This window comes from Perna viridis, chromosome 5 (genome assembly GCF_037379345.1).
Source record: "Perna viridis isolate PV_CMFRI_1.1 ecotype Kerala chromosome 5, ASM3737934v1, whole genome shotgun sequence".
Lineage (NCBI taxonomy): Eukaryota > Metazoa > Mollusca > Bivalvia > Mytilida > Mytilidae > Perna > Perna viridis.
In genome coordinates, this window is record NC_142449.1 from 31,709,539 (window position 1) to 31,722,060 (window position 12,522).

Genomic DNA, 12,522 nt, shown 5'->3' on the forward strand with positions numbered 1-12,522 from the left:
TTTTTTAGAATAAAAAAGGATGCATGATGTATTTGAATTGGGAGTATTAACTGAGTATGGGGAATAGAAGTATAAAAATAAAAAAAAAAAGAATAGTGTTATTGTATTCGGATAATAATCTGATTATTATGACGGTATGCATAGATATTTTGTATATTGATTTATGACTAAAGTGCTTCTCTTTCCCAAGTTTGGTTGAGTGGGGTATTTATAGCAAAACGTAGCGTGTAACATCTTGTTCGTGTAGGAATTATATACTTTCAATACACTGCTACTGTCTTTACACCAAAACTTGTATCATATTTACAAACAAAATATGACGTGTTTATACCTGTAATGAATGTAGTCGGAGCTTAAGTGTTTTATTCTAATGACTATAATTACAATATCAAATAGCGTTGGATTCTTAACGAATGCAATATAATTATACAAATCATGTTAAATAAACTGTTTTGTTAAGGTAATATTTTAGTTTTGTTCAAAAATAGGTAAACCTGACCCTCCTAGAAATTTCTCGGTGGAAGAGTTTACCCACGATTCGGCACAGTTTTCCTTTATCGCTGGATTTGATGGTGGACATGAGCAGACATTTGTTATTCAATATAAACCTATAGATACATCACATTTAAACTTCATCGAACAAACGATTGTTACTAACGATACAAGGAAGGACGTAAAAATTGTTCATACTTTGGAAGGCCTGAGTCCCAACACACAGTATTATGTTACAGTCATGGCTGAAAATAGGCATGGAAATAGTTCTGCATTTGTGAAATTCAGAACAAATAGTTAAGTACACTTTTTTAACAATAATACAAAGGGTGTAACAATAAACAACGTTTTTTTTCAAATTTTATTTCTACTCCTTCATCGGCGGCTTTCCGAATGAAACTTATAGGGTATTGCCATCGCGTTCACTGTTTTTCATCATTTTCGCAGATATACATCTGATATTTGACACAATATTTGGCCATGACGAGCTACAGATCAAGTTCGATTTTTTTTGGTTTGTTGATATTGTGCGGTGGTATGGCTGTCGGAATAAGGAAACTAATTTGTCGTCATGTTTGCATATGTAGATATAAATTGCTTTACAACGTTGATTGACTGATCAAGCTAGGCTTTTTCTGGTCCGTTGAATGGAGACTACCCTTATGTAAGGGTCTTATTTAAAACTGAATAATTATACACACATTATTTCATAAAACATATATCAATAATAAATCACTGCATGTTTAAGATGTAAAATATCGTTTATGTGTAAAAGGACGTAACTTGTTGAACACGGGGAAGAAATATCACAGAATCGGTGCTAGCTCTGTACACGACTGTATACTTTTGAGAGGTGTCATACCACTATTTCACAAACCATGTTGAAATCAGATATTTATAAGGCTCCTAGCAAATTTAACATAGGTGTAATGGTCCTGGAGGGATTGCATGTTGATGGGAACTCTTAACCAAAATCTTCATAAAAGTAGTAACATATCTTATGTGCCTTATTAGAAGGAACGGTAAAGTAAAAAAGAAATCACTACTTTCGCGTAGATTTTGTGTTCAGATTAATTTATCCTACTCTAAATAAAGAAAATGAAGTTTTTTATATTACTGGTGAGTTATTCAGCTTTCAGATAGCACCAAATTGGTGTACTGTCACTAAATATAGAGAATGATAGGGTGCAATATTACGACTGGTTCCCGAAATTGTAGTATTTCAGCGTTTCCTTCCTGATAATTATGAATATACTTTGAGTCTATCGGTACGAGCTGACGAGTCTTATTTTTGCATGCTGTGCCATGCTTCTAATGTCTGAAATAAGATCCCTCGAGCCAATTTTGCAGTTATTTTTTAATATTTCAATAACAAAGCCTTAATTACAAAGACAAAACGAAAGTCAGTCGGAACAAGTAAAACAGTCGTTCGTATTGAAAATTTTAGTGTTAAAGGTTGACACGAGTGGATTGAAATCCACCCAATATTTATTGCAGCCAGGTTAAATACTTCAACCAGAACTAATTACTATTCATTGAATCTTTCTCATTTTAGCGGCACCAGTTGCTGCCCCTGAAGGCCTGATGTCAGCTGGTGCAGGGGCAGGGATAGGGATTGTAGTCGCTATATTAGTAATTGCACTGGTAGCACTATTTCTGGTACGGAGAAGGAGACAAAATTCAAAAGGTAAATATTTTTAGCATATTACTTGGCAATTGTAATATTTCATATATTCTTTCAGAACTTTCTCAGAACTTTTAAACATTATGTACATAATTATTTAATTTTATATTTATTAACTGCCCAATATTTCCAGAGGGATACGGTACAACATATTCTGAAATTTTAATTTGCCATAAATTTTCTACTATTTAATTGCTTTCTCAAGTGTAGAATTGTGCAATTACTGCTATTAGCAACATAATTTCGACAAAAAAAGTGAACATAAATACATAATCTAGCTATATTTCAGAGGGGAACTACGTTGACAATATTCCTACAAATGTTCCAAAAGCATCAGATGATGACGAAAATAAAGGTAAAATAAATTGCGGTTTACTATCAATGACATGTTTATTATATAGCAAGAATTTCCCTGCCAGGATCTGTGAAATGAAATGGACAAGACAGTTGGGTATAATGCCTTCAGTATATATAAAATATTTCGGCCAATTAGTAAAAAATACATGCTAAAGTAAAATCAAAAACTTTATATTGCAGCCGCGTATTTGTTCATAAAATACAAATTCCCCTTCTTATTAACGTATTTTACGATTTATTAGTAAAAGTTGATGTTCTCTAGATAATTTGTAAAATGATAAGTGTAATCCATTACCATTAATAACATTGCAGACATACCCCACTTCTTAATCATACCCTCATCTCTTAATGATTCCTTAAAAAAGGAAATGATAGTTACTTTCTTTCCATTATCTTCTTTCTTCGACGACTCTTTGACAATGACAATTCTGTTTGTGAAATGTGCAATCATGTTTCAATGTGTATATACGTAGAAACGTCTTATCAATTATTGTTTAATTATTTTTATTTCAAGGCGATGCTGCTGAATATGCATGTGTCTCAAAAGTTAAACAAAACGCGAAGAAAACCACAGGTAACCATAGCATTTACTTCTGTTTCTTCCAGCCATGTCATTTGAAAATATTGTTATATAAAAGTATAGCATATGTAGACTAAAATGTATAGTTTGTTTGTGGGTTTTTCTTGACCATGAACCGCTTTACCATTGGTGGTGTCTAAGTTTTATGTGGACTTGTACTTGAGTATAAGGCACGTTTCCTGCTACTCAACCCACCTTTAGTTGCATTTTTGTCACTGTCGTGTATTTCATAGCCATTTCGGATACAGTTACGTTATCGTCAATATGGGTTCTCCCGTTAACTTCATGGTAAATATTTTTAAAAATTAGAATAATTGCCCCAGAAGGACACATGACAATTGTCTTTTTTGGCCTATCAACAGAATGAACTGAAATTGTTTAAGCAAAACATATTTTGTCAAAGGACATTCATGCCTGACCTGCTTATCGCTTATAATTGTCGGTTTATGTTGATATATTTTAGAGTTATCCCGTTGTCCATTGATACACTGTCCTGATTCGTTGCTAGGCCTCGTTTCACATATGCGAATCATTTGAAATTTATATAAAAAAACACTTTCCAATCAAATCTTGATTAAAGTTTTTCTTCTTAGATTTTGAATTGATAACGCTTTTGTTATGTAATTTGAACAATAATCTTCTTCCTTGTTTTGAAATACGGATTAGTTGTTATACAAATTAAGCATAAATATATTACACAGCTTCTTTCAAATAATTTTCAAAACACCAACGGAATCTGTACAATGTTCTGATATAGCAATACTTGAAAGATGACAACAAAACAAAAACCGTTATCTGTCAATTTGTATTTGATGGATGTAGGCCTTACTTATAAAGACCAAATAGTCTTACTTAAACATCTGAACGAGTGAGTAATATATTAAAATCACATTGTTTGCCCATCCGACTGATTTTTTTGTCGATATTATTGCGGCTCCCACTGGATGGATTTATTTTAAATGTATTGCATGGCTTTATAAAGAAGGGGAAAATGTCGTACTCAATTTTGGTTGCTCTATAATGTTTACCTTCTGTAGGAGTGGGGTATGCACATCAATACAACACGTGCAAATTCATGTTGTCTTCATAGAGATAGCCATTAACGAATATTATAAGTGAACTGTTTTATAAGAAGACATTTAAGAGTTATCAAACACAATAAAGACATGGTTTAACTATTTGAACATTTTTCCACAGAACTTGTTTCAGATGAATATGCGTTTGTAACAAAAGTACCTACGCATGACAAGAATAAGAAGAGGAAACGTACGTTAAATATAAGTATATTATTGTTTTCCTTGATTACTACTCTTCCCTAGAATCTTGGTTTCCCTGATTACTCTGAAAAGGGTGTTTATTGAAGACCCTGGCAATTGGCAACACATTTATATTTTTTCAACAATATGCCTTGTATTCGAAATCATGAACTCATGTCTTCTTAGTAATAAATGTAAGTCTTTTATTTATTGTAATGGTAAGAATGAAATACAATACATTAAAATCAATAGAAACCGTTATATCAGATTAAATAATTCTTTGATCTGTTGAGAATTTAGTTAATTTTAATGAGCACATATTCTGATGCGTCAACTTCCGATACAGAAAAAGGCATGACACTACAATGAGTTCAATATGAAATTGAAACCAAAGACATGGAGGATATAAATTTTACTTTGTGCCGCCCATGTCATAGGATCAACTTGGTTGCTACAAGATTGAAGTCATCAGTTCAGAAGTTTATGGTCGTCATCATGGATCGTTATGGTGTATCCATCTGCACCTTGAAAACTGATTTACTCAACGAGGCATAATTTTCCTTTCCTCGTTTGTCTACCCCGGACTTGACTTTTTATGAGCAACTCGGCGGGTGTTTCTAGAAAAGCAGAGACCCTTACCCTACCGGTGCACCTGGTCCATGCTCCCAGAATTTAGTGGAGTCCGAGTTGCTCATTTGCTTTTGTTACTTTGTATGTATGATTTTAGTTACTATATGTTCTTTGTTGTGTATGTCTGTTTTCCATGTCTGGTCTTTGTCTTACATTCTTTTGATTACCGCTATAACCTTGGTTCCCTTGATTGCTCTTTGGGCAGTCTATTACTCAAAACATATTGATTTTCGCGGATTCTACGAGTATTAATTTTGGGGTTTTTAAAAATGATTAGCGTTATGTAGTTAAATACTCAAATTCGCGAGTACCATTTTTCGCGGTTTTCTGTCCACCGTGAAACTAGCAAAATTAAGTATGGTGAACATTAATACGTTTATATTAATTTGTCTATTTAAAAGCTGATTTTCAAAATGAACCGCAATTTGTATTATTTTGGTGTATTTGTTTTGTTGATCAATTATGGACTCTTATTCAGTTTCGGATTCTTCAATCGAGTTCATTGAAAAAAAAACTTTGATTTCAACTATCGAACAACTTTAACACTTGTTCTTTTTTTACGCGTGAAGATAAATAACTTACCTGTCGTACACGATATTTAGCCGTTTTCTATCATCAAACATCAAGTTTTGACGTTTTCACATTTGTATGCCGAATAAATTTCCGGTCTTTATTCATAAGCGTACTAACGATGTCAATTGAACAATGTAAACAGGAAACCGCGATGCATGGCGGTCTGGATTGACGAATTCGCAAGGTTATGACTTACATTTGGCCCAATAAAATATATCTACAGCACGAGACTTTTTTAATCCCTTAAATTCGTTAAAAATGGGAGAAATATTGACCAAGACATTGACAACAGTTTACTTCATACCAGTTTTACAGTCGGTTTACTCAGGTTCATTTAAACTGAGGCAAATGATTAAAAAAGTGTCCAGTGTAGACAGGTTTTAATGTATAAAAAGAGTCCCGTTAATATTTGTATGCATTGCTAATGTCAACCGATATCTTGGTAATTTGTGAAAAGTATTTCTTAGGAGTGTTTGGTCATTTCAAAATTTTATTTTAATTTGTTTGATGTAGGAGTTTATTGTGGCAATCATGAATTTATTTAGCTGGAGAAAAACATATATTGAGATGAGCAATTTTACCACTGTCGGGAACATATGTCATGATATAACTCCATCCAGATAATGGTTTTTTAACCTTGGTTCCCTTGATTACTCTTTTTTAAATATTTTTGTACGTGTTGACTTAACGATATTCACATTTTACGGTTACATCGTCCATTAATGGAAACACTGTACACCACTTCTCTCAGTCAACACCAATGTAAGATTGAAAGGTGTACTTTCTCTTTTTGTTGTTAAGGATGAATAAGGATACATCTGAATTCATGTTTTTAAACGTTTAAAATAGTCAATATTATACTCTTAACTAAGTCATTTCTATCACAGAAACTAGATTTGATGATAGAAAGAACGTACGGAAGTTGATAGATGTGACTGATTCAAATCTACTTAAGTATCAGTTGTAATGAAAATCAGGCAGTAGGTGATACATGCATATCAAAACGTCATCCAATTTACTATTATACATAATACAGAAATAGTTACGTACCATATAACCAGTTTTAAATTGTCATTCCGTTGTTTCACTTGCGGGATAAAAATTATGTAAATTGAGCATATAGTTGTCACATTGAGAGACCTATCGTTCTTGATTTGATTTAAGTAGTTGGTTGTGCAAGATTTATACATGTATTTTGAATTCTAAAAATAACGATAAGTTATAGGGCAATCGTTACAAAAAATAAAGCACATATACACCGAAAAAGTATCGTTTGTTTAGAGGTTTTTTTTTTCAATATAATGAATAGCCATCCCATTGATAGTGTCTTAACTTTATATGGACTGGTACCTAAAGAATAATGGACTAGATATATTATCTATTAAGTGTTATCTTCCTGCTTGTACAAAGTAAAATCGGAAGTATCTCAAAATACAGTGATACCTGTTCAAGCCGCACCAGGTCTAAAATACTATAAAAGCTGTTCAATTTAACATGATAGGAGAAAGGTCACGTGCGTAAGATGTAAGCTGTTTATCAAATTGAAGCTAAATTATAGAATTTTTTTATAGTAAGACCAATTAAGCGCACTGTACATGTAGCCATGTGTCTTTTAACTTGTTTCAAAGCGACAAGAACATCCTGGCTTACACATCTTGAAAATGAAAACTGTCTAAAAATCAACTAAAATGTAGACTATGAAATTATTGATCGATTGAAATCTGTCAAATCCGAACACTTTTCGACCTTAAAATATTTTCGGGTTTTAGATAGATCTTTCGTAATTATTGCACTTAGCATTTCTTTCTTTCATCTTACAAAATTATACAGATATACTTTTTTCTAAAAGAATTTTTGACTTAAAAAATTTGTATGGCAAAATTATAAAATTAATTGTATAAAACTATTTTAAGGGGAAACAATCGGTAGGGAATGTTCTACTGAACTGTAATCGGAATTTTCAGTTTTTAATATTACAAGAAAAAGATTCACAATTTTCTTTTTAAAATATAAAAGAATGTCAGTTAATTGTTTTGTATGAAATTTAGAAGAAATTTTCAACTTTTTGATAGTTTGCTTAATACTAAAATTTCCCCATACATTATCAATATAAAAATTGCCTTTATTACGGCTCAATTATTTCGAAATCAAGTTAAGTGACATGTTTTTTTTTATTTATAATACTGGTTTGTTTGTTCAAGGTAATCTTCAAGAAAAACTAGGAAAATTTATCTTCTAAAAGTATTAGGTATGATCCACCTTTACAAGTGTTCGGTTTTCCAAAGATTCACAATACATTGATTAGATCTAGATTAAAACGTGTATTGTGCAATTGGTGTGTAAATACTAGTACATACCCCATGTTTGGTATTCATGATGGAGATTTACAGCATACAATTTCTAAACGATTAACTGAGATCAAAGTAAATATTTTACGGATTAAAAAAAATAATTTACCGATTTCCTTCTATGTAGCTTCTACGGAAGACGACTACCTAAATGAGACGTTGTACTCTAACCAAGAAGAAGTTGAACTGCTGGAAAAAACCACACAACCAACCCGGGTAAGCTAGTGCTTTGTTAACTTTATTGACGTTAATTTGAAACATGAATGTTGATGAATGTAAGTATTCATATGAAATTAAATACTTTGTTCAGTATTATGTCTGTTAATAAACCAATAATGAAGAGTATTTGCTTTCTAATTTACATCCTCCCAAGTCAGGCTTTTGAGTCTTCACCAAAAAAAATAGCTATTTTGTAAGTATATCGAAGAGTTTCTATAACGAGTGATTTGATTGGATATTGGATCCAGGTTAAATTTAGAAAAATCACTAGAGGCGCTGGACGACACCCGCTTAATACGGATGAGTGATGTCGAGGGTGTGAGGGAGTGAAGGTGGACTCAAAACCCTGACTTAGAAGAACGTCTAAATTATCGAATTCATAATTATAAAATTATGAAGTTTATATTAAACAAGACTTTATCTTTGATCACCAATATTGTGAAATTTGAATCAAATCAAATAAGTTTACAAACAAAAATTCAAAATTAGAATTCAAACATTGTCACGGAATAATTCGTGTATAATTTCGAGAAATCCAGTTGTATCTTTATTTGGGATAATGAACATCTATCGAAGGGCACCAGCACGGGAAAATGCTATTTTCGGAATTATTAAAACTGATAGAAGTTAGAAAAAAATTCCAAAATTTATTTATATTGAGAGTAGTAAATTGACAGCGAATTAATTTAACAATACAATTTATCTACTAAATTTTGTTTTAATTTTAGACACAAAATGCAGATGGACTTGTGTACATTGAAGTTGAATTTACTAAACCTCCATCATGTACGAATAGAAAACCAATTATACATGGTGATGATTCAAGAACAGACTATGTTGATATTGATTTCAATAAGAGAGCTGACCCACTTCCCGATGATGACGAAACTAGCTAGGAAATCTTGAATTACTGTTTTCTTTTTCAAAATTTTACTGTAAAGGTGTTTTTGTAAGCAGTGTTTTAATTTTCCTTATTTTCACAATGGCCAAAATAGTAGCCGCGAAATGGGTTCTACAATATAAAATACTCATTAGTATTTTCATTGGAAAAATAAATACTTGCTAAAATGTTCATTTGACATAAACGGCTAAAATTTACTTTACCTTGACGCATGTTAAAAAAACTAATTATAATGTTCGTGTTTCAAAACTAGGTATTGTTTATAACCGTAAATATATAACTTTTAGGTTTCAATTCCACCTAGATTTGAAATGGGGCTTGTAAAACTCCAAGAATTCCCAAGAATTGGTCCCCAATCTCGATTCGATTCAAAAGCATAAAACTTTGTTGTTTGTAGAACAACGTCTAATTTCGGATGAAGAAAAACACCTTATTTGAAGTACAATGATAAAATATATAACGCTTAACTTTTTTGTATAATATTTTGTTAAAATCGCAAAAAAAAAATCATGTTAGTGTGCACCAACTTAGTGAACCCAGTTGTAATGAACTAAATAAAAATGGTCACCAGGTTTCAGCAGTAGAAACAAATGAAATGAAAACTTTTAATAAAAGAAAATGATTGTTATGCTTTTTAAAGACGTGTACTGTGAATTTGTTATTATGCAACCTTTGCGTTTAGTCATAATCACTTTGCGTGAGTCGTCCGTTTTGTGTCTTCTGAAAAGTTTTAATTGCTTACGTAATACATAAAACCCGTGACTCATTACAACTAACTTAGAATGATGTACGGAAAATGTTCTATTTACGAAAAAAATTTGTATCCGGTTGGTGAAACGAGGTAACTGATCATGTCTATCAACGCTTCCGATTTGCGTATTTCATATTTTTCCTTTGATGTGCAACAGGTGTTTTTGTTTTGAAACCTTATCGGATTGCCATTGACCTCTTCAGGACAACATTTTGTGTACGGCTGAACTGGTGACAGTGGCTGCTCAAAGTCGCCATTGAAAACTTATGTGAACATGTTCTTCCAATACTTTAAATACTGTCAATGGTATCTACATATATACTTGACAGAACTGATGCAATAAAGGAATTCTTTACCAATTTACTTTTGGTCTGTTTGTTTAAGCTCGTTGTCCGATAGATAATTTTGTCATCTGAATCGCATATTTGAAGATCAAAACCTTTGCAGCATAAAGTGGCAATGTTCTGAAACATGTTAGGGTTGTTGACAACATTAAACTACCCAAGCAATCTATTGTTTGTTCATCATATTAACAGTAGGTCAAAGTTCGAACTGAAACTGCAGTTTGAAACATATTTTTCTTTACTAGTGATAAACAAAAATAAGAAATTTTAACAGATATGATGTTTGCAGGAAGCCCTTGTAGGTGAGAGTGTCAAGCTCCAGGTTATTCAGCCCCATTATAATTAGTTTATGTAATCATTTGTATAGAGCAGTAATGTTAAGTTAATTAAAAGAAAACAGTTTGGGTTTTATTTACGAATAAAAAGCCACCAATTGCGAATTATATTTTATTAAGGTTTCCGACCTGAAATGAGTTCAAATATAGTTTTACATGCAAGTAGGTCGCCCTTCGATCTCATGTACAATTAGAAATAAAGATAAAAAGTGTAATTACTGGAATGTTATGTTGTATAATACTTTTGCTTAATATTCGTTATAAAATTAGACATTCAATATTTAATATCATTATTAAAATAAAAGAAACAAGAATGAAATAATTCTTCAGACTTACCCTTACCAAAACGAAAATTGTTGCATAAATAACAAGTTATACGTAAGCATATTTAAAAAAAAATGAAGCTTACTCTTTTGTTATTTACCTTCATTTGGTTTATGTATTTATAGATAAGTTTGACAAAGACCAGGTCATTTTCTTTTGGTCATTTCTTACATTTTTCTTAATTTCCAGATTTTGTGTACTTCATCAAACTGTTCACTTTACGTCAATATATACATTACATTGCAAAGGGTTTGTTTTAACCTTTTTTGTTCATCAGCATAATTTAATATTCCCAAGACTTGATATCCCTGAAGGAAAGCCTTAAACTGCAGTTTATTTCACATGCATGTAGTTCTTGATCTCTTGTACATAATTAGTTGCCCGCTTTCATTTTAAACGTCATATTAGCTTTGTGACAATGTTGTTACCTTGAGAATATTTATTTACTTTAGGAGGTACTCGTACTTTATCCATAGTAATGTTTACTTGCTATTTGTTGTCAACGATGAATTTTTGACAAATGAATCAGCGCTGGGGGTTCTGCAACTGAAACCCAAATTAATACATTTTGTCACTTACAGTTATTGAATGGTATACATTTCAGACAATATACTTCCCCTATTACAGATTTTCTATTCTCAAAATCCCCATTGTCCGTGAAGAGTTCCCTTTTACCCATATAACTGTTTAATTGTTACAGTACAATACTTTTAACTTAAATTAGCAAATTTTAAATTGCTGGATTCTTAAACATTCAAATATATGTATTATTCAATCAAGTGTATTCATTTACAAATTGCATTCGTTGTGTTACCCATACAATATCTCAACCCCCATAACTGCTCCACATTCCCCATTTTCGACTACACTTCAAGCAGGTATTTCAGTGCTGTCTCATATGGTTTTACGTGGTGTACACGTTTTGCTTTCTTTTGTGTTATTTTTATTGCCATTGTGCATGCTTATACTCTTGCATGAAACACTTAAGATTTTAAAAAAATCTTTTGTTTAATATGATATTCTTTTTAAAAAAATATATTTTGCTGTTTATGATTATTATTTTATTTTTTTTTATTTAATGAACACTACACATGAGAATGTTAAATTCCACAGACATAGCTTTTTAATGAGTGGGGATATATTACAACCACCTTGTCTGTCCATCTGCCCATACATCAAAATTTTCTTTATCAGTTTATTGCTTCTATTGGAAGAAATGCTTCGATATTTGGCATATTTCTTTTGCATTATGACCTGTGGTCCTTTTCACAAAAAAATCGTAAGAGTAAAATTAGTCGTAAGTTATGACGTCACAATACTTTGATTTATTATGACGTCATAACTTAAGTCTAATTTTACACTTAAGATTTTTTGTGAAAAGGACCGCTATATTTCGTCTTCAATCGTATCTACTTGCTATTTACCGTAATCTATTTCCCAGGTCGACTGAAATGGTAAGGTTGGGATATCCCTAGCACGATATAGGCTAACCAATTTTGTTAAAACTACTCATCTGTACAATACACTTTGCATCGTTCTTCATGTTTCCTTATTCCTAGGCCAAAAATTTGCTATAGAAGATTAATCCTTTGAGAGATAAAAAAATTTGATTTTTGATGGTTGTCGTAGATTGGGCAAACCATTCCTTCAAATTTGCAAGGAAATTTAATTTTCGTTGACGGAATGGCATAAATTTAAAGGAAAATTGTTCCTATGAACAAAAATAAT

At 31.7% G+C, this 12,522-nt stretch overlaps 1 protein-coding gene across 4 annotated transcripts in view; it reads left to right on the plus strand.

Annotated features, from left to right (window-relative positions):
• Window positions 1-10,778, plus strand: part of LOC148617080 (uncharacterized) — a 41,087-nt gene extending 30,309 nt beyond the window's left edge. Inside the window, exons 11-17 of one of the 4 annotated variants that reach the window (XM_088584387.1) lie at window positions 489-788; window positions 2,048-2,179; window positions 2,466-2,531; window positions 3,048-3,107; window positions 4,311-4,379; window positions 8,048-8,136; window positions 8,868-10,778. In XM_088584387.1, coding sequence (XP_088440513.1) covers window positions 489-788; window positions 2,048-2,179; window positions 2,466-2,531; window positions 3,048-3,107; window positions 4,311-4,379; window positions 8,048-8,136; window positions 8,868-9,035 — 884 coding nt within the window. In that variant the 3' untranslated portion in view covers window positions 9,036-10,778. Of the gene's footprint in view, window positions 1-488; window positions 789-2,047; window positions 2,180-2,465; window positions 2,532-3,047; window positions 3,108-4,310; window positions 4,380-6,459; window positions 6,654-8,047; window positions 8,137-8,867 lie in introns of those variants that run through there. The other 3 variants (XM_088584388.1, XM_088584389.1, XM_088584390.1) reach the window with 3 other exon arrangements.
• Window positions 10,779-12,522: the final 1,744 nt, after the last annotated feature.